The 25,739-nt window shown below is 42.7% G+C and overlaps 1 protein-coding gene across 8 annotated transcripts in view; it reads left to right on the top strand.

Moving 5' to 3' along the window:
* The window catches only part of ITGB4 (integrin subunit beta 4), a 93,576-nt gene that overhangs the window by 62,273 nt on the left and 5,564 nt on the right, over positions 1–25,739 (top strand). For 5 of the 8 annotated variants that reach the window (XM_078386024.1, XM_078386025.1, XM_078386023.1 and 2 more), the window contains 18 exons: positions 153–211; positions 687–710; positions 1,481–1,629; positions 2,649–2,828; positions 4,574–4,722; positions 5,766–5,970; positions 7,459–7,619; positions 8,920–9,100; positions 10,551–10,688; positions 11,462–11,644; positions 12,611–12,742; positions 19,565–19,735; positions 20,328–20,498; positions 21,603–21,722; positions 22,221–22,370; positions 23,435–23,623; positions 24,341–24,496; positions 24,748–24,912. In XM_078386024.1, the coding sequence (XP_078242150.1) occupies positions 153–211; positions 687–710; positions 1,481–1,629; positions 2,649–2,828; positions 4,574–4,722; positions 5,766–5,970; positions 7,459–7,619; positions 8,920–9,100; positions 10,551–10,688; positions 11,462–11,644; positions 12,611–12,742; positions 19,565–19,735; positions 20,328–20,498; positions 21,603–21,722; positions 22,221–22,370; positions 23,435–23,623; positions 24,341–24,496; positions 24,748–24,912 (2,683 nt within the window). The remainder of the gene's footprint in view (positions 1–152; positions 212–686; positions 711–1,480; positions 1,630–2,648; positions 2,829–4,573; positions 4,723–5,765; positions 5,971–7,458; positions 7,620–8,919; positions 9,101–10,550; positions 10,689–11,461; positions 11,645–12,610; positions 12,743–19,564; positions 19,736–20,327; positions 20,499–21,602; positions 21,723–22,220; positions 22,371–23,434; positions 23,624–24,340; positions 24,497–24,747; positions 24,913–25,739) is intronic. The other 3 variants (XM_078386026.1, XM_078386022.1, XM_078386027.1) reach the window with 3 other exon arrangements.

Here is a 25,739-nt window from a genome sequence, read left to right as displayed (position 1 = left end):
GCATGTTTACTTAATATAATGGGAGTAGGGGACTGAAGTATATAATACAAGCACTGGTTTGAACATTGGGAGTGCAGTTCTTACACACCAGCTTGATATATTTTGCGTACCTCTTGTAGAAAATCTGAATGACATGCTCTTGCTCTTCACAGCTGAATGAGGTTTACAGAACTATCTCAGGTGCCCACAAAGTCCAGCAGACAAAATTCAGGTGAGAAGCTTCCAGAAAAAAAAAAGAATTGGCAGACACACAGAGAAAGTGGGTGGTTTTTAAATAGGAACATGAGTGGATTAAACTGGGGGTATTGGGGAGTCGTGTGATTAAATCTGGAGAGTTTCTTCATGCTGAAAAGGTTGCCTCCTCCTCTTACAGAGGAGATATGGGCAAGAAAAATGTGTAAGGAATGGAAAGTGATAAGACTGTAATTTTAACTTTTTTCCATGGTAAAGAATTTTCCGAAAGAACTATGTCAGGGTTGGGAAGGTATGTAGCCTTCCAGATGTGGCTGGACTGCTCTCTTACCGTTACTTACACTGAATGTGCTGCCAGTTATATGTCCTTTGGAGGGCCACATGTTCTCCAGCCCTGAACCATACATAGTTTATTTGAGAGATCAAACCAACAAGGCTCTCTGTTGCTCCTTAAATTTTAACTAAAATATGTATTTCATCTCTTTTCTTCCTAGGTTACAACCAAATGCTGGGAAAAGGTAAGGAAAAGTGTTGAGGGGCTTTGGGGTGATTTTCACTGAGATGTGATGCTATTCATCTACCACTCAGAAAATTTGGTATCTTCTTAATAATGCTCTCTGTTTTCTCTGCACTGTAATATTAATTCCAGAGAGAATCTCCTTTTTGGTGAATCCTAAACATAGCATGTGTGGGGAAGTATGGTGATGGTCATCCTTTCCAAGCAGTAATGAGAGCTGCATACAGACTACCCCTGCTACGTAACCCAGAAAACGGTTGCTTGAAAGATATGTCCCATGCCTTTGCAGTTTCTTGGTCATGCTGCCCTTTGGTGAACGCTATAGTGTTTGAAGTGGAAAATGCATGACTGTAAGCCTGCAGTAAACACACATTAGGCAACTGCAGTGGGCCAAACTTTATGCCACACCTCTTATGGGTTAGGGTTACAGGGTTGTTTCAGTCCATGGTTGTGCTGCAAACACTGCCTTTAATGGTGTAAAGGGTTTGGAGCCCTCTCTGTGGGAGGCAGGAAGCAATCTGTGAAATGGCACAGTTCAGTGGTTAAAAGTAACTTGCAGGTACACCTGTGTGATCAAATAGATAAACCCATGCAAGCAGTGGCCGTGTATTTTCAACAGCCTGGTCTAGTGGTACACAGTTCTTTGCAGTTGGATGATCCCATCCCTTCACGGGGAGGGGGCACATTCTCGCAGTGGCCAGAATCAAAACAAAAAGTGGCACGGAGCCTTAAGAGGAGAAAGCCTGATCTTTTTTCCCACGCCTTCTCCAGACAGGACCACACAATCGTAGACACTGTACTCCCTGCTCCCCGCTCAGCAAAGAATGAGATAGTGAAAGTAACAGAGAAGCATGTCTCGCAAGAGGCTTTCAATGATCTGAAAGTGGTACCTGGTTACTACACTGTAATCGCCGACCAGGGTAAGTGGTGCTAGGCTTTGTTTTGTTCTCGCTGTGGTTTCAGAAATGTGTCTGGGCTATACGCCTTCAAGCAGAGGCCGAGGTGTGTGTGTTCTATAGGATAGGACTCTTCTCCATGCAAAACATTACCTCTGCTATCGTCCTGGCATGTCAGGTACAGAAAGGTTCTACTGGGAATCTTATGGTGCAGTGGTTAAACTGCAGTACTGCAGCCAAGACTCCGCTCACGACCTGTTTGATCCCAATGGGCTCAGGTAGCTGGCTCAAGGTTGACTCAGCCTTTCATCCTTCTGAGGTCGGGAAATTGAGTACCCAGCTTGCTGGAGTGGGGGTGGGGCAATGTGTAGCCTGCATAATTAAATTGTAAATTGCTCAGAGAGTGCTTTAAGCTATGCGGTGGTATATAAGCAGCATCGTTTTTTGCTTTGCTTTTTTATTCTTGCCTTCTCATGGTGAATTTTATATATGTCTACGGATTTTTCATTTAATATTTTTTTACTTTTTTTTAAAACTGAGGAACATTCAACCCATGTGAGATTCTACCTGTGTCCTGCAGTGTTAAAGCCTAGACCAGAGGTGGGCACCCAACTAGAGGCTGGCACATGCCTGCCCCTGGGCCTTGGAGGGCTGCGCCTTCCCCTACAGCCTACCAGTAGCAAAAATATTTTTCTTTACAAAAGGCTTTTGTGTACTGCCCTCTAGTGGACAAAAATGTTTTTAAAGTACAAAAACAGATGACAGGAGTGTTGTGGTCTGCACATACCAAAACATGGTAAAACTGCTTCCCAAACCCTTTTTTGAGTGGCGAGGTGGTTGAAGAACCCATAGGTGCTAGAGGGCACATTGAGGCCTTTTGAGGCTGCATGTAGAGCTCATGGGCCACACTTTCCCCACCTAGGCAAACACACATTTTCTACATTGCTAAGGTCTGTTGTGTCTCCCTCAAATAGAAACAAGCTCTGTGCAACCCCAAATGATTAACTTCTTGCTTTCTTTGCCTGTGGTCATTCCAACCTCAGATGCTCATGGACTGGTAGAGTTTCAGGAAGGAGTGGAACTGGTCGATGTCCGGGTTCCCCTCTTCATTAGGGAAGAGGATGATGATGAGAAACAGCTGCAAGTGGAAGCCATAGATGTTCCTGTGGGAACTGCAGAGATTGGCCGACGGTTGGTCAACATCACCATAATAAAAGAACAAGGTAAATATGTGAATGGCATGAAGGTTCACAGAGGGGTTTGTGGTTGACAAGCTGTCCTTCCTCCTCCCTGTTTCTAGCCTGTCGTATCCAATAACGGCACATTCAGCTGAGACACCTTCCATGAGGATGATATCTGCTTTAATGACCACTCTGAAATCTCCTTGGAACCCAAAAAGGTTTCTGTAAAATAATGCAGAGAGAGAGACCACCATTTTCTGCTTGCTGCAGTTGATCATGGTACCTTTGATTTGTTCAGAATTTGGGGCTTGTCTCATTCAAGAGATCACTCAAGAGGGTCTTAGGGCCTCACTGGATGATAACATTTAGAAGAGGTACTCCCAACTGGATTGAATTTCTTGGCACAATATTTCCATACAAATTACAGTGGTACCTTGACTTGTGAACTTAATCCGTATTGGAATTAAGTTTGCAGGTCGAAAAGTTTGCAAGTCAAGTCAAACTTTCCCATTAGAATGCATTGAAAACCATTTAATCTGTATCTGATGTTTTCCGTTCATAGGTCAAACGCTGTTTGTAGGTAGAGGCATTAGTTCCCATAGGAACTAATGCAAAGCCGGTTAATCTATACTCCACCACTAGGGGGTGGGTTTCTTCTTCTTCTTTTGACCTAATATGAATTTAGGTCAAAAAAAAGGGCAGGAAATGTTTTTTTTTCTTTTTTCGGTTCATCAAGGCTCCGTTTGCAGGTTGAAGCAACTTTTTGCAAACGGAGCCGTTCGTAACTCAAATCATTCGCCAATAGGGACGAACGTAAATTGAGGTACCACTATACCAGGTGTGGTACTTAGTACGAGCTGGGTTGCACCAGTGTGATCATATTCAAGAAAATGAGAATGTATTTGTACAGTGGTGCCTCACTTGACGAGGATAATCCATTCCAGAGCGAAATCCTCGTCAAGTGAAATAAAAAAGCCCATTGAAATGCATTGAAAACCGTTCAATGTGTTCCAATGGGCGAAATACCTCATCGTGCAGTGAAGATCCTCCATAGGGCAGTGATTTTCTGCTCCCTGTATAGCGAGGAATCCCCCCCAAAACACAGCGGGGAGCCATTTTACACAGTGGGTGGCCATATTGAAGACCCGACGATCAGCTGTTTTGATCGTCGTGAAGTGAAAAACTGGTTCCCAAAGCAGGGAACTAGTCATCATAAAGCGGTTTTTTCCTATGTAAACATCATTTTGCAATCGCTATAGCGATCGCAAAAAACCCATTGTACAGTGAAAAAACTGTCATGCGGGGTAACCGTCTAGTGAGGCACCACTGTACAGTATTTAGAAGCACACAGAATGATATTTGAAAGAAACATGTCACCATGTGTAGTCCCATGCACATCTGTACCTTAGAATGGGCATAGCGAATGTCTGGCTCTTGAGATACTTTGGGGCAATTGCCATGATGTGTCACAACTGGCCATGCTGGCTGGAGTCAATGGGAGTTGAAGTCTAAAAACATCTTGCATATTCACCATCCATGTCTTCTGAATATCTGCTGAAGTGAAATTTCCCTATCGTTGATGCATGGGCCATTGCGTGATATGCTTTGCAATAGAATGTTGAAGAACCTACTGCAGGTTGTGTTTATTCTATGAGACTGCCAGGAGCAGAAATAAATCACTCTTTTATACTACCTTATGTAAATTCAAACTTCACCGAGCTGTAAGCCTTTTATTTAATATGCTATTGTTGCTGCTGCAGCTGTTTTATATTTGTGTTTCCTTTTAGCCAACAGCATAATTAGCTTCTTGCAGCCAGAATATTCATACAGCCGCTTTGACCAGGTGGCTAAGATACCTGTGACTCGTGACATATTGGACAATGGGAAATCCCAGATAACCTACAGAACGCGTGATCTCACCGCCCAGGAAGGCAGAGTAAGGATGATGAACCTGTGAACCAGAAATGTATATTAGTATGTGTGTTGTGAAATGACTTAGAAAGAATGATCATATGTAGAAAGGTGTCGGGTTTTTATACATCCTTCCTCGTGTAGATGTATGGAGTCCTTTTGCTGACAGTTTACTATATTTATACCATTTGTAGCTCATCTTTTGTGAGTTGTGAGATTCCATATGTAGTAAATACAGTACATGCTAGTTTTTCTACTTAAGCAGATTGTGCTGCTTCTGGAGAGATGTGCTTTTATCACATATCTAGAAAGCCTGGATTATCTAGCTCAAAGGACTGAAACTGTGTACTTCACATGGATGTTGTACAAAAGAGCAGATATCCAGATTTATGTTGTTCCGGCACAGAAAACTAGGGAATATACTGTTTCCCCCTTTTTGCCCCTTTAGCAGAAAACAGACATAAGCCAGGTCCTTCAAGAAATATTCCTGTCAACCATTCTTAATGCTAAATATTCCAGATATTGCAAAAGGAGGATATAAATCTTGTATCTAAATTATATGGAGATTAAATAAATTATACAAATCTTCTAAATTGGCATAGTTCTAGGCCATGTTCTTGTACTTCTGTTAATATCTTTGATGACAGGTAGTATAGAAAAGGGATGGGGATGTAGAACTAGGGGGTTGTGGAGCAACAAAACCACAGGAGACACTATTATACTGGAGCCAGTATTAGTAATGTATGCCAATGATCCTTAATGTTTGTTATGTTGTTTGTGCCATCCTACTTGCTAGTGAAATACTAATTTTAAGAATCACTAATTCAGATACATAGTTGTTCATTGCTGCACTGAGCAGCTGATGAACTGTCTTGCCTGTACAGTATTAGAGAAAAGTGGTGGAACGTCTTTTTAAATCTTTGCAGATATTTTTCAGAATGGATTGTCATTTTTAAATATTGTAAACTTCTCTGAGGGTGATGTATAAGTATTTCAAAAGAGCTGTTAGGGAAGATGTTGAGCTTGCATGACAGCGCTGTTCAGCACACTTTTCTCCTTGTTCCCAAGGATTATGTATTTGCAGAAGGCGATTTGGTCTTCCTGCCTGGGGAGAAGAGGAAGGAGGTGCAGGTAAAATTGCTGGAGCTGACAGAAATAGATGCCCTGCTTCACAATAAGCAGCTGAAGCAGTTTGCAGTGGATCTCGTCAACCCCAGGTTCGGTGCAAAAGTTGGCAAATACCCTCAAACCATGGTGACAATTGTCGATCCAGGTGAGCTTCCTCCCTTTTGTTAAGGCAAGCCTCATTCTGATCTCTGCATATGTGTCTGTTGTACTATGTTGTGTGGATGTCCAGACTTCTCTATAGACACCAGGCTCTGTGGGACAAACATGGTTAATATCTTTTCAAAACGTGGAGCAAGAAAACTCTAATTAGCCCTTTTCAGGCCTTCTGTTTCGAGTAAATGCATAGGGAGAGGGAGTACATGAGTCCCTGTGCCTTTCCCAGTGAAGCAGAATAGTAAGTAGATATATCAAGGCAATGGGGGCCACTAAATAGGATGTGTGAAAGGAGGTAACTGTGCATGTACATGATAAAGCAATGCCTCTAGTCCATAAATACTGATAGCATAATGAAGCTGCTATTCTTTAAATCACCTCAAGATTCAGGACTTATCCAGACAGAGCATTTGTTCTCCTTTTGTATCTGGTGTATTGCTGATGATTTCAGTATTTTGATTGCTGTCCACACAACTCATGGAGTGTCTTGGTACCAACAGTGGCAAAGAGTAATACAAGTTCTGGCTTTCTGTGCCTTTAAAACCATCTTATATAGGTGTTCATTTATTTCACTTTATACTGGGAATGGAGCAGAAGGGGCAAGGTTGGACATTCACAGATTTCCTGGGGTTGGAAGCATTATATAATCCATACACACAAAAACCAAAAACACTCAACAGAGAAGATAATCATAGGATTTCTTCCAGATCATTTAAAGAGGAGTTGTTACAGACACAGCTGATTGTCAAAGTGGGTTATCAAGGGCTCAGAGTAGCTCAGCAGCTTTCAATCTTAGCACAAATCTACTAAGGGAGGGGGGCTGGACACACAGATACAGCAAAGCAAATAATCTTTAAACAATTTCTTAAAACTTTTTAAAAGTATTTTTAGAAGACAGCTGTTTTCTAAAGTTGATTAGCAGGATGGGCCCATATCCAAGCACTCTCACAGAAAGGTTTCCTTTTAGCAGTAATGTACTAAAGTGAGGGTATGGACTAAAGATACAGCAGAAATATCATTTTAAAGGGTCAGTTCAACTTTTTTGAAATATTTTTCAATTTTTTTTCAAAGGTGCTGATATCTTAAAAGTGGGATTTTCAGAATAGATATGGAGAGAAATCCGATTAAGAGCTGTGCTCAAATAGTACCAGGTGGCAAAAACCAGTACAAAGCAGGGAGAATAGATGATCTGTTTAGACAGGCCATGGAAGTTGTTTATATATGTAGATATATTTATTATAATTAATCACATTATTTAATTATAAATAACAGCATTTCAGATCAGATTCAGATATTTCGATTGCACAGTCATTTGGATGATTATTTAACTTGAGAGTTGAGAGGGACATACTGAAGGCGCAAAATTACCACAGCTTGAAGGAAGTAGCGAAGTGCTTTTGCCACTCAAGCCAGGTGCCTCTTTCTTCCAGAGTGGTTATGGATGTAGAGATGCCATTGATTCCCTTCTTTCCCTTAACAGAAGCGGTTGATGGTATGCCATCCATGGTGGGCTTAGGCCAGCTTCCTCAGTCTCCCAGAGGCCTCCTGGCTGCCCCTCTTAATCCAAATGCCCAAGCGCTAAGCTCAAGGAAGATCCGTTTCAACTGGTTACCACCTCCTGGGAAACCTGCGGGGTACAAGGTATGGATGGAGATTAGATGCCATAGCTGCTGGTGAGCTGATTATCTACAGACAGAGTAACAGTCATGTTCTACCCCAGGCTGCTTGCCCCCACCCTTCTGACACTCACCAACAGGGCAGACATTTGCTCCCATCTGGCAGTGTGTCACTTGCTAACCAAATAGAGCTTGCCTGTGTTTTCCAAGGGGAGTGTGGTTGGCACTTTTGAATGGGACAAGAGCTGAGTAGCTTCAGTGTGGTTCCATTTCAGGGGCATCACTACCCTCTTGGGGGGGTGTCAGGGGAGAGCTCATGAGGTAAGTGGCTGACTGTTGTGCTGAACCATCATCTCCTGCAATGCCAGTGGTCAGTGCAGTGCAGGAGTAGGTGGGGAGTAAGTGAGTCTTCCTAAGCCCCTCATCCATGCCAGCCCCAGATGTCAAACCTTTTACCTCATTTCAAACAGTCAGCAACCACGTGTCTCCCCTGCTGCCCCACAGCAGGTAACTCTAGAAGAAATAGAAGGAATCCTGCCTCTTCGGTCCTTGAGGTGAAGCAGTCTACTGATTGATTTAAGGTATATGTTGGGTAGGCAAATTACAGCCCCATAGACTGTTTTTGCAATCCCTAGCTTTCCCCTGGCTCTTTCTTTTTCTAGCAAAAAAAGCTGAATTGCACTCCTGGATGCCTCCAGGGATAGCTATTCAACTCTAAAATAGGGTGTACATATTTTTTTCAATCTTACACATCTGGTATTACACAAGCTATGAGCTAAGATAAGCCGGTAGGTTGGAGCACCTGGCTGAAGAGCCAGGGCTGGAGTTTGAACCCTCACTGTGCCTCCAGAGAGAAGGACCAACCAAGATTATTTGGAGCACATGTAGTGATGGGCTTATGTGCCCCGTCACCTGTACAACCTTGGGCAAGCTACGTGGTCCCAGAAGGCCACGGTAGATCAATCCTGAGTGCATTCTATCTAGCAAACCCTGGGAGGATAACCGTAAGTCAGAATAAGCTTGATGGCACACAATTTATCATTAAGATTCCTGATAAAAAAAATACAAAAGCTATCTTCAAATAGGAGACTAGATTCAAAAAGTTTCAGTACATCAAGCAAAAGAAACTCTGAAATTAATTCTCTGAAGTTGTGGCATATCTTCAGAGGTTAATTAATGTGTGCGTGTGTGTTCTGGGAAACATCATATTTTAGAGTGAAAATATTTTATTTAATTAAAAGATATTTATAATTACTGTATACAGTGCCTATTGCTTCTGGTGGCTTAAAACTTTGAAAACAAAGGGTATTCTCATTGGGCTGTAGGTAAAATACTGGATCCAAGGAGACCCTGAATCAGAGGCTCACTTGCTCGATTCGAAAGTACCATCAGCAGAGTTGACTAACCTGTACCCCTACTGTGACTATGAGATGCAGTCCTGTGCCTACAATGCCATGGGGGAAGGGCTTTATTCAGAAGTGGTTCACTGCCGTACACTTGAGGAAGGTAAGTCAGCACTTTCAAGTGGTACATGTAGAGCATCACTAAGCTGGGCATGATGTTTTGGACAGAGGAAACGCCGACCCTCATTATCTTCCTCCCTAGTTACCCCAAAGTTTTTATTTTTTAAAAAAACCCTATTGATTTTAACACTAAATTGCCTTATCACTATACTGACTCGTTCACATCTGCATGGAAAAAAAAATGAGATAAAAATCAATATGAAATAGAAACAACTCTGACAAACTGTGATATGTGTGCATGTGTTTCTATGTTTTGGAGACTTTTGGAAAACTGTCCCTTTTCCCTAATGCTATGCAACACTTTATTTATTTGTTTGTTTAAAATATTTTTACCCCCACCTTTCTCCTTGAAAGGACGCACCGACTTTACAGTGAACCAGACAGAGTTCATTAAGTATCCCATTGACTTTACAATGGACCATAAAAGGAGAGCTGGGGATTGGCAGAGGGCAGGATCAAAGGAAGAGGGGATGTGGGTAGTGATGTGGATAAAACCGCATCAGATTGAGGAACACTGACACCAAAACAGTGCGCAGTTTCCATGTGGTCACCTAATCTGAACAGAAGCGTAAAATAGGCAGCGAATCAAACTGCAATAAAATCAAAATGCTCTGATTCAACTTGTCAGTGTAATCACAGCCTTAATTTTCTTTCTGCCTTTCTGGCAAAATTACTTTCAAAATATAATTGTGATCTCTTATAGTCTAAGCCGCATGATATAGTTACAATTGTAGTTGCCGTTATTAGAAAGCGACTTCTGTGTTTCTTAGGAATACACAGAATACATGCTTCTAGGTATAGCCAGCCACTGGTCTGTGATTTCGGTACAAAAAGACATTCGAATCCACTAGGTTGTCTCGCCAACATTCACAACAGGGTACAAGACAGGACTTGAACCAAGTGATATTCTTCCGTCTTATAGTTAGGCCATGTGAGCTTGAATATAATTGGAAAGTTGCAGTTACAATACAAAAAGAACAAAGTTATTCCTTGTTAAGTTACACCTTGTAATATGACCTAGCAGCAGCAACTGGATATTTGTTATTAGTTACTTTCCTTCCTCTGGTTTTTAGATGAGAACATTACTGTTGAAGGCACTGTTGCCAACACCACCACCACAAACCACTAGCCTATAGACCAAACTAATCCTATCATCTTTATGAGGATTGGCACTTTATTCTTCCAGGAATATTAGAGTTTTTAGCACCTGATTCATGGGATCTGATTTAAAAGGACTATAGTCTTAATTATTTTACAGCATGCGGCAGGGTGAGGTCTATATAAAACTACCCTAGCAAGTTTTATTTTGAGATTGTGTATGCAACCCACCTCCCCTGGGGTTGCTGCTCATAGTCCATCCACTGCTTTAGGTGTATCCCAATAGTCTTTTTCTGTTTGCCACTAAATCATTGTTTTGTTTTCTATATTTGCAGTCCCTAGTGAACCTGGACGTTTGGCTTTCAATGTAATCTCCTCCACTGTGACACAACTGAGCTGGGCTGAGCCGGCCGAGACTAATGGAGTGATCACAGCCTATGAAGTTGGCTATGGACCCGTCAACGAGGAAAACAGTAAGTCTGGGTTCTGTTCACTCCCTTTATTGTGCCACTATTTTGAAAGTTATGGCATAAATCCAGTGGTTTGTCCCAACTTGAGTAGACCAATGGAATCAGTAGAACTTAAATAAGTGTTGACTTACAAGATCCCATTGATTCAGTGGATTTCCTCTAGCCGGGTTTTAAAAAACTGTACCAAGCTGTACTGATCAGTACTTTTTAAATAGCTATTCCGTTGTGTTATGTTGAGAGAACATTGATGGAAGCTGTCATTTTTTCACTCTTATGGAAGCAGAAGTTGGTCCAGGCTATGAACATCAGGTGATCGCGAAGTGGAATTCCCTTTTTAACTGAGTGCATTAGGATTCTGTGCTCATTTTGGTGCTCAGAAGGCAGGAAAGTAGGTGTACTAGGGCTTTTTCTACCCTCCAAGAGGAAGAATGGTTCCACTCACACCATGACCGTGATACAGATATATGAATCGGTGACTGGAGGGCTGGGAAACTGAGAAGTATTTTAAGTAATTATACAATTGCAATGGGATGATGAGGGAAATGGTCGAAGCAGAGCTTGAATATTGGAACAATTCAAGCCAACAGCATGCTACCCATTACTACCTTCCTTTGTTTTGAATACTCCCTCAGACTCTGTATTAATGGTTACTTTGGGACTATACTTCTATGCAAACGTTAGCTTACAGTAAATCCAAGACAGATGGTTAGTAGCCAAGCGGCAAAAACTGTCCGAACAGGAAAAGACACTGCATACTCTTTCCCCCCCCTCTTTAGGACCCATTGGGCCAGTAAAGAAAGTCATGGTAGAAGAGTCTAAGAAGCGGATGGTCCTCATCGAAAACCTAAGAGAGTCTCAGCCCTATCGCTACACAGTCAAGGCCAAGAATGGAGCTGGATGGGGGCCTGAAAGAGAAGCAACCATTAACTTGGCCACACAACCCAAGCGCCCCATCTCCAGTGAGTGGCAGCCACGTTTCTTCTGTGCTGAATGTTTTTGACTTGAAACGATGCTCCTTGAGCAGCATACTCAAGGGGTCTCCCCGAAAAGTCTGCACTTCTTTTGTGAGGTTATTGCCTAACAGTACTGTAGTAGTAGTAGTAGTAGTAGTAGTAGTAGTAGTAGTAGTAGTAGTAGTAGTAATAATAATAATAATAATAATAATAATAATAATAATAATAATAATAATAATAATAATAATAATAATAATAATAATAATAATAATAATAATAATAATAATAAATTCTTCAAGTCAATTCTGACTTATTTTCAGAGCTTTCCGGCTAGACTCAGAAGTTGTTTACGATTCCTTTCCGGGGGTGCCCTGGGACTGTGCAGCTTGCCCAAGGCCACACACTGGCTCTCCTTGCAGGAAGTACAGTGGGGGGAATCAAACTCTCAACCTCTAGCTTCGCAGCCAGATATCTAACTCACTGAGCTATCCAGCCAGCTGTTGTAAGAGTACAGCACCAAATTTACTTGAGGAGAACATCCTATTGATGTCACAAGCACTTGCAAGTTATTTTTAATGTTTATGAGCATGCTTTTTTAAATTAAAAAAAGAGTTTTCCTTAGCAACTGTGCCCTTCTCCAATGTGCAGCCCTTGTGCTGGTGTATTTATCTTTAAAAAAATATTAAAGAGCTCCATGGCTGGCTAGCCATCCCAATCTCTCAACTCTGTCACTCTGGGGCTCTCTCCCATCCTTCAGGAAGATTCTAGCTTGACAAAGGAGCTTCTAATGTGATACACCATAAAATTTGATCTGGTGCCTGTAGCATGATATTGAGTGAGCTATAATATAATACTATGGATACTGGATCAAACCTTATGGTGCAGTGCATTAAAGATGAAATATGAGTGGGACTCACCAAGTTTGAGAACATGGGAAAGGCCTTACTAATGCTAAATTCTGCCTTCTTGCAGTTCCCATTATCCCTGATGTGCCAATAATTGATGCGGAAGAAAGAGAGGAGTATGATAGCTACCTAATGTACAGTACGGATGTGATGCGTTCACCAGCTGGTAGCAAACACCCCAGCGTCTCGGATGATTCTGGTACAGTGTGCATTGCTGCAGTTTGCAAAAAAAAATTTTTTTAATTAAATTCATAGTGGTTTAAGAGAAGCGAGTATTAGAAGACAAGAAACAACATCTCTAAGCTAGCAGAAAACTGTTTGAACTTACAGGGCCATTCACTAGTCAGAAAGGGGAAAAATGCCTAATTCTAGGACAAATGTATTTCAAGGCAGACTCAGTGTTGTGCTTTGTGGAGAAGGCTGTGTTTAGTTTCTCCAATCTGGCCTCCAGATAAATAAAAAATGGACAGCTTGTAAGCAATTTTATATTGGTCTGTGCCATAGCAGGCAGTCTTAGGATATTATTACCTGCATAATCAGTGGCACTAGGATGCAGTTAGCAGAAGTGGTTTTTACCCATCCGGTTGTGCTTGTGAGGGTCTGTTAAGTATCTGGTTGACCCCTACAGAAGGCAGGATGCTGGAGAAGGTGCCTTTTGGGTCTGATCCATCATGGCTCTTGTCTTATTCTTATGAATTAAAAATATATTCTGTGGACACATCATCAACCAGAGAACTTTGAGAAACCTGTGATCTTTGAAATAGTTTTATATACGCTTTCTTGAACTAGATGGCTGTCAGAGCATATCTGGTGGCTACTTTGCATTAAAGACTTCATACTTTGTCTATTTAAAGGGTAGAATGTCAGCAGCAGAGACTTTTGTTCAGTTGTTTGCAATACTCTAGTAATTGTATAGACCAATTAACCATTTCTGTAGCTCAGGCTCATTTGCTTTACATAGTTCATTAAAAATGTCATACATGACCTAATGACATATTGGCTGAAATCCTGTTGCATGTTCCATATGCACAGTTGGGCTAATGTCATCACCAGCAGCAAATCCCTGCCAATTAAAGGCAAATCACTGATTAAAGACAATTTTGCATATGCCTTGTACCCAATGAGATGAATTGACATGCACCCCCAAATCACCAAGAGAAGCCTTTAATGAGCAGCAATTTGCCTCCACTTATGACATCATCACCATTACACACACAGAGCTGGGCAACAGGATTTTGGCCAGTATAAAATAAAATGAGTGAAGATTTCGTGACTTAACATTTAAGTCATTTTATATTGTTGTGTTTTATGTTTATCAATAAAAACAATATTTAAAAAATAGTATATAGGAGACAATAATCCCAGCCCAATCATCTGGATCAAGGCAAGAAGCTCTGTTGCAGTTGTAGGAGTTATTGCTGGCATCAGCTGAACCTCACCAGCATAGCTTTCCTATTCGTTTCACTGCAGTGAATGAAACAGATGCAGGTGCTCTTGGTGTGAATTAGAACGTGCAGGGTGTCTCTGGCTTCCTCTCCTGTCTACAATGAAGAGTGAAGCTCTCCATGGACTCCAACTTCCTGTAAACCTGTCCTCGTTGATTTTGTTACATTTTTTTTCATTTAACTTTATGAGCTTCACTTTCCTCACCTGAGAATCTTGTCGTATTATTTATGTGGCTACAGTAGAGAAGCACACTCATGTTTCCTATTCTGTGGTTAAACTATTTCCTTTTTTTTTTTTTTTTAAAGATAGAACCAATGTTCTAAAAGCAGCCGCCATCTTGGAAGTCTTCAAAACCTGTCCATCTCTAGATGGAGGTTCATTTCTACAGAGTGGTTCTGACATTCACTTGCTGCCCTGGCTCCTGGTCTGGGAATCCTAGATATGTTGTGGGAAGAGGTTCTAGTTATTAAATGCTTTACACGCTCAGAAGCTTTACATGCTCAGTTCACTCTTGCCATGTTTCAAGGGTGAAACCTACCACTGAAAGCAGATTGGGTGGGAGAGAGTTATGGCTCAAATGAAAGCTCAGGTAGATCCCAGGTCACAAGTGATAGTTATGTTGAACTAATCCTCAAATCATTTATTCCTTTGAAATTAGTTGTTGTAGTTTTTTTTCGGGCTGTTTGGCCGTGTTCTGGAGGTTTTTCTTCCTAATATTTTGCCAGTCTCTTTGGCTGGCATCTTCAGAGGACAGGAGTTAGAACTCTGTCTGTATTCCTGTCCTCTGAAGATGCCGGCCACAGAGACTGGCAAAATGTTAGGAAGAAAAATGTCCAGAACATGGCCAAACAGCCTGAAAAACCTACAACAACCATCAGATCCCAGCCATGAAAGCCTTCAAGAATCCTTTGAAATTGTTAACCTCTTGGCAAACCTTTGGCCCACCTTACCAGATTAATGAAATGAACACTCCAAAATAAAGATGTAAATTAAATGGTGGTGTGTTAATTAATTTGGAAGCACAGATGCTCGCCATGACAGTCTCCATAGTTACCACTCACCCACATATACAAACGAGAGTCCAAAAATACATGCAACTGGACTGGTCTTTATAAACAAATGGGGAGAAGGTCTTTGGTATGCTTAATTACTTTTAGTCGCAACGAAATAGTTTGTATTCCTAAAGGAATATCTTGCAACAATTTACTGTTCCAGGATGAACCAATTTCTCTCCCACCTGCTAGGAAGATTATAGTGAGGCAAAGCGGAGGGGAGCCTTGAGTGAGTGGCTGGCAGATGATGTCTTAGCCCTATTACTCAAAAATCCCTTGGATCTAACCTTGTTGAGCCCTGGACCTATTATACTACCAGAAAGAAAATGAGAGAGAGAGATTAAATGTTGTTCCTGCCCAAATTTCATAGTTTTCCCCTTCAACAGTAACTCCCCTTTCTAGTTCCAGATTATTTTCACTGCCAAGAAGACTGAAATTTTAAAAGAACTTTTGAGCATTGTATCAGTTGCCCAGCAGCCAACGGAGAATGCAAAGGAAGCTGCATTCCAGGGTTCATTTCATTTTTGGCAAGGTGGGCCAAGGCAAAACATGATGCCAGTGAGATCTTCTCTCTCATTCTGTTGTTTGTGAAGGAATGAATTTTGTCTTGCAAGACATGCCCATCTATTCCCGGCATTAAAAAGTTGTTAGACTACATATAATGGAAGCCCCTAAAAGGTACTAGCTATGTGCTTCCACCCAGAACCCCCTAGTCCATACCAGCTCCTGTGAGCTGAGCTATGAGGAGGGGAAAGCCACAGCAGCAACAGGCTTGGATTAATATTCCATTATGTCAATCATTTTCATTTCCACTGGAGGGGAGAGGAGAAAAAGTTAGTACAGAGCCAATTAAAATATCTCAAAGGTTAAAATAATAATAAACTTCATTTTAAAATGTTTGTTTTTCAGCATCAGTATGGTTTAAGGTTATGTTTTGAAGAAAGTGTGTTTTGAAGTGGCTCCGTTTGCCAAGGCAAGGATGCTGCTTAATAAAGCCCTGTTCCTTGTAATTGTTTCCTTCCTGTCATTGGTATTCTTCAAAGAAGACTGTCAGTTTCCTTCCGCTCTCCTTCATGTAGTCCCCATGGGGTGTCCCTCCTGTAGATGGCCGGTGTACTGTTCTGTGCAGATTCTCCTGACCATTTCCTTTGTTTCTTCCCTCTTTAAACTTCCGCAGTTTAGCTTTTCCTCTTTTGTGGGCGAGGGTTCATTTTTAGAAACAGTTTTGATGGCCTGTATCAGCTGATCCATGGCTTATATGTGACTGGGCCAGCCACTCCAATAGATACAGGCAATGTCTGGAATTCTCTTGCACAACTTAACACTCTTGTGCAATGGTGATGACATTATCAGTCACAACCATTTGGAGGCACATTAAAGGCTTACTGTTCCCCCCTCCCCCCCAGTTCTGGGGATCGCTAGGTAACCTTTCATCAGAACCACAGAATGGGGGAGAGAACTCTAATGCCAAAAAAAATGACCACTAGCGATCCATAAAGGAGGACTTAAATTGCAGTCAAGACTCTGCCCATGAGTTTGATCCTGGGCTCAGGTAGCGGTCTCGAGGTTGACTGAGCCGTCCATCCTTTTGGGGTCAATAAACTGAATACCCAGCCTGCTTGGGGGGAGGGGCAATGCGTAGCCTGCATAATTAAATTGCAGACCACCCAGAAAGTGTTTCAAGCACTATGGGGTGGTATATAACCAACACACTTTGTGTAATTGCTGGGAATGGACCAAAATGGATCCTTGGAGCTGTTAGAGCTGTCAATTTATGATTTTGTGAAGTGGCTTAATAAGGATATTTACTTTGCTTTATCATAAAACAAAAGGGTCCCTAGGAGGTCCCCAGAGTATGCAGGAGGAATAGGAGGTTTTTTCTGTAATGTCTCCCAAATGGCTGCAGCGGATGACATCATCACAGTTGTGAAGTGTAGTTACGCAATAGGAAGCTGGCCAATGAGTATGCCTGGTGCTATATTTGTCTGGATGGGATTGCCATCCCCATCTGAACACTTTTCACTTCTCATTTCCTTATATCACTCTGTTTACCTCAGGAAAAGAATTTCTCTCTCTGTTTGAGCTGCTAATCTAATGCAGTTGTTAAGGACTAGAGCATAGCAAGACTGGAAGATTCTCCCACTGGCTGTTCTGCTGAAATCCAATGCACACTTACTTGGGAATTGGCATTTCTGAATTCAAATGAAACACATTTCTAAGTGGACATGCCCTGGATAGTGGAACCCTTTTCCTCTGAAGTGAATACATAAATCAAGATGTGAAGGGCGATGTGGTTCAAATATGTACTTAGGACAGTTTAAGAAATCTGTTCTTGTTCTGAGTCCTCAGCCATGCTTAGAGACGCTGAAGTTAACCCAAGTTGAAGCACTTCCTATTGCATGGCGCTGTCCCTGAAATGGGGTGTTTGCTTTTCTTTGCTTCTCTTTCTTCAGTTCTTACTCCCATTGAATTCCCTTTAGGCCAAGCCCATTATCTTTTTCCAATGACACCCTCAGCTACCATTTGTAGAATGCAGAGGAAGTAGTAACTAGACTAAAATTGGTAGAAGTCAGCGGGTGGGCCTTGTGTATTTCGAGAACACACCCATCTTTCTTGCTTATGAATTGGATGCTGGTTCAATTAGAACGCTCTTGGCAAGTCTGCTGCGCACTTTAATGTAAGTCTGTGCTCGGCAGTGGCTTCAAGGAAGGCTGCAGGCTGCTTGCAGGTGGTGGGCTGCCTCCTTTCCTACCCTTAGTTGTGCCCTCCCCTCCCTTCCGACCGTGCCAATGCCAGTACTTCACTTGTTCCAAAAGGCTCTCGGTGGAAATATGTGCAGCTGCTGGGCGACGAGCTGGACCTTCGCCGCGTCGCCTGGAGGCTCCCAGCAGAACTGATCCCTCGTTACTCGGACAGCAGCTGCTTTTCCTCGGATACAGAGGGTCTCCTCCATGAGGATAGCACCCACTATGAGCTGGTCGACAGTGAGGCAGCCAGCAGCAGCCTACCAAGGAGTGGGACTCCCCGGCCCCAACCAGGTGAAGGACGACTGCCTTCCTCTGTCCCAGTAGTGGTCGTGTCTCGTCTTCCTCCCAGAGCCTGGAGCCCAGTTTTGCTCTCTCCACCCTTACAGTAGACACACGTTTTTGTTGGTGTTGATATCAGTGTCGTCACAATAGAGTTGACCAGCTGTAATAGAATTTGCTTGCAGTGTGTTGTTGCTTTTTGTCTATGTATAGAGTGCCAAGCGTAGACTGCAATGGGAAACTGCTAAGAGATGGCATTTGTCAGAAGCACGTTCCCCTCCCTCAAGATTAGCAGAAAAATAATCAGAGTAGTTTATTACAGGCACCCTCTGAAGGGCATGGTAAGAGGTACCCACCTGGCCAGCCCTGTTTGTTGAACGACTTGAACAGGAAGAGATTTTCAGAGAGCATCCAAAGGGAGGAGGGAAGAGGGCTGACTGCTGTTGTATTAAAAAATCATTTCTAATGCTAAATAACCTACTGTTAAATGTGGATACCTTTCTCATAGTAAAACCAGATTCTGAAATGGAGCTAATGAGGACGGGCTTCTCTAACTGGGCAGAGTAACGGTGTGCCCAGAAATCTGCTAGGCAGTCAATATATTAGTCAAGGCAGTGCTCTGAAACCTTTTATGCTGAAAGAGTATTTCAGGGGGATTCTAATCCCAGACAGGTTAAGGACTGCCTTCTGGGACAGTTCAAGGTTCCTCCAGGGAATAATTCTCTGTTTCATCAGCCGTTACTCTGGGTTTAAGGCATTCCAACCACTTTTTGGAAATTCAGTGTGTTTCTAAGATCAGTTAGAAGAAACTAGTGCTTTTCAGGGGCCCATTGTCATGTGTTTTCAACATGTTCCCCCTACCTAGTCCTGCATTGTTTACAGCAGTAGATAATGTGATGTTACTGACATCTTAAAAACAATGCTATTCCCAGTTGTTTGTTCCTGGAGGCTATAATGCTACTGTCATGGCAAAGAGCTTTTATTGTACCTGTCTTAACATGAATTTGTCTAAAGAACTTTACAATGTTTCTAACCAATTGATTAAGGTTGTATTTCATCCTTCTGTATGGTTGAAATCAGGCTTCAACATATGAATGCTTATTTCAAAGTGAGTTTAAACTGTGCCAAAATGTTTCTTTTCTGGGTTCTCCCATACAGTCAGTGCAGCAGTTAAATATGTGGCATCACACCCGAGCATTCTTTGCTCCATTTTTAATTGTGCTCTGGATCTGTCTATTCTGTTCTAAATAACATCTGGATGCAGTTAAAGGACTGGTGCTACTTTAGGCATTGTGGGTTGAAGTGGGGATGTCTGGGTGTCTCTGTGTTTATTATGGGGCTTACTACAGCCCAAGAAGTACATTTCAAGACTTGCAGCTAGAGAACAGAATAAAACCTAATGGAAACATTTCAAGGCAGGTTCAGGTTAATGAGTTTGTTGCATCTATATGCATAGATGCTGATGTTGTTAACATAAATGGCCTTAATCTTTTCCAGAACACATGATGAATGGGCGAATGGATTTCACTTACCCTGGCAGCATTGGAAGCCTGACCCGGAATGTGACATCCAACTCCACCTATCTAAGTCCACACATACATCATGAGAGGAGGGTCATAGGAAATTCCTCTCTGACAAGGGAGTATACAACAATGATGTCTGGATATGGTGAGTGTTCAGATGAGCTTTATTCCTCAGCCAGAGAGCAAATGTGTCCATGGGAGATGGTGAAGTTCTCTCCAATCCTCTGCCACAAGCAACAATTTTCTTCAATGTAATAGCCTTCAGTCTGGACAAGTTTCAAGTTTCTCATGTCAACATAGAACAGATCTTTCTCTCTGTCTCTCCCTCTTCCTGCCCATCTCCGGCCTGAACTTGGTGCTTCCCTAAATATCATCCCCAAGCTTCAACCTCACTGTAAGGACAGAATATTCATCCCTTTTCTTACAGGGTTTACTAAAGAAGAGCTTTCAAAATCATAACGACATTCTAAGTCTTTCCTTTATTCTTCAGCGGGTGGTGTGTTGGTACCTGCAACTTTTTCTATAGCTCCATGGTTGCCTTCTGCCTTTAAGTGTCTTAAGTGCCAGTGCATCCTTTTGGGTAAAGGAAGCAATTTTCCCACCCCCTGCTCTGACTCTTCCCTGTGACACTGTTGTGCTTGGCATGGGTGCATTCATCTCCTCTGCTGTGATGTTTTCAATGGTGCTTCTCTGTGTCTCGTTTTCTGTCTTTCCTTCTGTTTTGCTTGTTCCTGTAGACCATTCCAGGAGGATGTTCCCTCCCATACATGAAGATGCTGGGAGGACGGTCTTGATGCCAAAGGATGTGGGCTTCATGAGGGCAAAGGTGAAGGGTTACTATGGCAACAGTGATGCTCGGGATTCTATAATCATGACTGATGGGCCCTCCTGGATTTCCAGCTACCTAGGTACAGCAAATGATGCAGCATGGCTCATTGGCTCCTGGATGTTATCCCCAGCTACAGTGGTTCCGCCCATAACCAACTAATGTATCATCCATAGGTGGATATACATGTGCATATGCTTCCTTGCCCTTACTGCTTCTTCACTATGTCAACTTTCATTTGCAAGCTGCATCAGTTCCCTTATTACATGACTGACTAATGCTTTGACTTCATGTGATGTCTTCAGCTACCTATGTGCTTCATCCTTAACCACTCAGTTGTTCCATGCCTGTATGTCCATCTCCCACAGGCTTACCACTGAGAAGTGGCAGGGAGAACAGTACAAAATGTCCCCTTTGGATCTCATTTGCAAAAAATAGGCAGATGACTGGAGTTCAAATGTTGCTATTAATGTTGTTGGTTTCTTCAGTAGCCATCTTCAGCTTTAAATCTCGTAATTTCCTCCTAGTTTCAAAGCTGCCCCCTCCATGAAGGGTAGTGCCTTTCCATGGTTGGAACATCTAATTTGAGAAGGGACAGGTGCTTCTTAGGGTTGCCCCCCTATCAGCTTCATAGAATCACAGAATAGCAGAGTTGGAAGAGACCTTGAGAGCCGCCTCATCCCCCTGTCCCCTCACCAAGGCAGGAAATTCCAGCTTAAGCATCCCTGACAAATGGTCACCCAATATTGGTTTGGAATCCTCCATCACCTTCTCAAGAAGTCTATTCTACTGTTGAACAGAAGTTTATTCCTGCCTGGTTTATTCTATTTGATATAAGTTTATAGCCTATTTTTCAGAGTAAATTTCTTTGCAAAGTGGATTACAACTTTAAAACAGAACACAAGAGCTTTTAATAGTTCCCTCAAGTTCCTTTAATGCATCTCACTCAAGGATGGACTAAATAAGGCAGCAGATTCTCAGTTAGAAGCAGAGCTGCCTTAGGAAGTAAGACACTGACGGTTGCTTGTCTAACTAAGAACATTCCCACCTGTAAATCTTTGAGTAGTATCAAGAAGACAGAGGAGTTCTTCGTGAATTGGTGGTGAACAAACAGGGCTTCTATCATGCCCAAGACTCTGTGTCGACAGCACTGATGCCAGTGATGCCATTTTGTTTCTCTGTGCAGGCATGTCAGGGCAAGGCACACAACCCCATGTCCATTATGCTGTTCCCCAGAAGGCCAGGGGCCGCACTCACTCCGAAGATGTCCGTGAAGCACTGGGCAGCCTGGACACGGTGCTTCTGGGTGAGTGAGCTTGACCCTGGCCTCTGCATGGGACCTTCCTGGGCCCCTGAGTTCCAGGATCTAGGGCGAGGAGAAAGAAGATGAGGCGTGGTGAAACGAGTCAAGCCTTTTGACTGGGGAAAAGGGGCATTTGCTAGGTGGAATCTCTTTTTTATAATTACTGATATAATTACTGCATTGTTATTTTGGAGCCAGCAAATTCCTTTTCTAAGACAGAGCGTCCTTAACCTAATGCACAAAAAGTGTAACCAAGGCACCATTTTGAGGAACTCCTCTAATGCATCCTGTTGCTTAGCCCAGCTCTTCACTTCAGCATCTGTAATATTCCTAGCTAGATTCTTAGCTGGGGTGACCAGCCCTTTGGTTTACGAGGTGACATTGTGTTTGTTCTCCTTGGACTCAAAAGCTGCCATGTCATGCTCATGTACAAGTCCCGCTACTCTCTCTTCCTTGCCTTTGCATCAACCCCCCCCTCATCACTTCATGTTTCTACCCCAGATTCCAAGACGCAACAGGGTGTTCCTGACACCCCTACCCGCCTGGTGTTCTCTGCTTTGGGGCCCACCTCTCTGAAGGTCAGCTGGCAGGAGCCACAGTGTGACAAAGAAGTGCAGGGGTACAGCGTACAGTACCAGCTCCTCAGTGGAGGTCAGTGAAGCTTTTCCTGTTGTTGATCAGCCTTGTGTCATTATAATCTTCAAGGGGAAAAAATCCTATTTTGTCAGAAGATGTAATCATAGAGAGATCAGTGTCACCTTGGAGTAAAAAGTGGAAAGACTTTAAGACGTGCTTTGAGAAATCATTTGTTATCTTCTCACTCCTTATTTTGTGGCTACAAGTAAGGCTCACCACTCACAGAGCAGCTTCAGATGTGGGAAATGGATTCAGCCACTTTCTGAAGATCCAACACTAAGTTCATGTCACTCCTCTCCATCTAGATTTATGTTCACTCGAGATTCAGGAGAGGCCAGACCTTGGAATATTTTCTTTTTTTGGCCTAACATTCCTAATGTCTCCCAGCATGGGGGGCATGCTAGCCTGGGAGATTTGGCCAGGGGCAGTCTAAAAATGGTAACATTCCAGGCCCTGAGGGAGCATCTCTTCAACGATGGGCATTTGAAGCCCATAAACAGTGGAAGAGACAGTGTAAGCTGCTTGAATTTATTTGAGCCCTCAGTTAAGGGAAGGAAATGAGCAGAAAAATTCGGATCATGAAACTTAGGAGTCACCTAGATTCCAATTTCCCCCCACATATTGGGGAATGACTGTTGTGTAGAAAACAGCATGAATCCTATGATTCGAGGCATAGTGAAAATACTCACATCTGTTTCGTCATAGCTGAGCATGGTGGAAAGTGATGCAACCTCTAATAGCATAACCACAAAAAAAGGGGCAGCATCCTTGGGATAAAACTGCAGGGCCCCTAAATGGTTCCGTGGGCAATTACTGATTATTATTAATAGCTGAATCTACACATTTCCCTTATAGCCACCAATTAAGTTTCTTCTAAGTTGTAACTGAAAACCCTGGGCTCATAGAAGGGACTTTCTCACCTAGAATAGGAAGGGGAACCATGCACTCGGCCCATGATAAAGAGCAATTAAGAAAGAATGCGTATTGTACTTGATTCCCTACCAGATGATTGCAGCAGCTTTGTCTTTTAACCCCAGTGGCTGCTGGAAGTGAATGCTGTGTCTTTTCTCATTTCCTAGGAGAAATACGGAGGCTGACCATTCCCAGCCCCACCCAGAACTCTGTGGTGGTTGATGACCTGCTGCCAAACCACTCCTATATCTTCAAGGTGAAGGCCCAGAGTGATGAAGGATGGGGTCCAGAGAGAGAAGGTGTGATCACCATTGAATCCCAAGTGGATCCACGTAGCCCTCTGAGTCCCGTTCCAGGTAAGGTGGTCTCCACTGCTTACTAGGAGTCCCCTAGCACAAGCTTCCTATTCGTATGCTCCTGCCTCCCCAAAGATTTAGCTTGTCTTTGGCCACAATTTCCAGGTACCGCATCTCTTTGGAAGGGATCAAAGTAGGAGCACACTCTCTCTTCATGAGTGTTGTGGCACTGCTGTTTAGTTTCCTGAGAGCTTCGGCTATTGTTTTTAAGGAGCATGTTGCTAGCTTTAATTGTTTCAAAGAACTGAAAAGTATATGGGTAAGCTTAGGAACAGAATAGAAACTTGGGCCAGGCCTTGAGGAAGTCACTATCTTCTATCCACAGTCCCCTGTCCTGTTGTTCATTCTAGTCAGAGTTTGGAAAAAAAATTCCTTTTCTCTGACTATAACTCCCAAAAATCCTCCAGCCAGCATGAATGTGCTTTCCAAATTCATTGTAAAAGATAGAAAATAAACACTGGCAATTTTTTCAAGTTTTAGGTTTTAGATTTTTTTAATGTGACATGTCAAAGTGGGTAAATTTCAACTTCCAGCGTTTACATGATGGCACAGTAAGACAGGATGAGCCTGCATATGCAAGAATTTCTTATGGGCAAGCAGAGGAGAGGGCATGGCTCTGTGTGAACAATGCTGGTGGGACTTGAACTAGAGTCACAATCCCACATATCAATGCTTGCTGCTACTTGATTCTGACGTCTTTGTTTTTAATGCTCTTAGGTTCTCCGTTTACGCTGAGCACACCCAGTGCCCCTGGGCCCCTGGTATTCACAGCCCTGAGTCCGGACTCTCTTCAGCTGAGCTGGGAGAGACCCCGCCAGCCCAATGGCTTAATTCTCGGCTACATGGTCACCTGCGAGACACTGCATGGTGGGGGTAGGTGAACGTTCTCAAACAAGTAAGCATTCAGTCACGGAGTCTCCAGAACACGTGCACAGCACTTCCTCACAGAAACAGGGGAGCCTAGGAAGATGGCTGAGCTCTTGTGTCCCTCAGCCAGGTTCACAGGAACCACTGAATGAAGTGCCTGACAGAGTGGAATGGGTAAAGTGGGTGGTTGTCTCTCTATCTCTGATAGGAGTCTGTTGTTTATTCTCCAGCTGTTCCTTATCTTTATGTTTACTTAGGTGAACCCAGGAATATCTATGTAGAGGGAGACAATCCTGAGACCACCCTAACAGTGCCCTACCTGAGTGAAAATGTTCCATACAAATTCAAAGTACAAGCAAAAACTACTCAAGGCTTTGGACCTGAAAGAGAGGGCATCATCACCATTGAATCTCAAGATGCAGGTATGTATTTTCCACTGATGCGGTTACAAAGTTTTTAAGAGGGATCTCAGAGGAGTTTCTTGGGGATAGACGAAAGGCAGTATTCCTACATACATTAGGAGTCGGCTGGGCAGCATCCCCAATCCATCATCCACCTCCCCCAGAAACAATTCCTGCCACTGTACTTTGGCTGTACTTTTTCTTACACATACCTGTATGGAAATCCCATCAATATTCTGCTCTTCTCAGGTTTAACAGATTATCTTTACAAAGAAACAAATGTTGAAATAGTCTTGGGAAAATACAAGAAGGTTAGAAGATTGTGTTTTGTGGCACTCCCATTAAACAATGAACAAAGCCAGTTTTTTCTTCTGTAGGAGACCCTAAAAGCTCCTGAAGCTGAGGCACCTGCAAGGGAATCACTGGGCCCTGTTCTTTCCTGTGGAACAGGAGATCCACAAAATGCACATCGAATTTGTGGCCTTTTCCCCATTCGGAAGCTGTCTTCAGCCCCATTTAACTTAATGAGAAAGTTTGACTCTAAATTGAAAAATAATAAACCTAGAATTCAAAAGCATGGAGCCACAGAAAGCACTACCTCCTCCTCTGCAAAGTGAAACTGACCAGTGAAATTTATAATATCAGGGATTTCCTCACTTTGGGAAAGAGGAGGGAGTGCTTTCCCCAGGGTCCCTAAATTTCCACTGTCATGTCAGACTACTGATATCCCCCTTGGGGAAAAAAATATAAAATAAGCAGCCAGTGCTTGGCTGTGGGAGGCAGTCAGCATGAGGCAACAGATACAATTTATACTGACAGAGGTATTTGCATATGCCAAACCAATGAAA

The sequence above is a fragment of the Pogona vitticeps genome, chromosome 2 (genome assembly GCF_051106095.1).
Source record: "Pogona vitticeps strain Pit_001003342236 chromosome 2, PviZW2.1, whole genome shotgun sequence".
NCBI lineage: Eukaryota > Metazoa > Chordata > Lepidosauria > Squamata > Agamidae > Pogona > Pogona vitticeps.
Note: the sequence above shows the minus strand (reverse complement) of the source record. Positions and strands in the feature narration are given on the sequence as shown.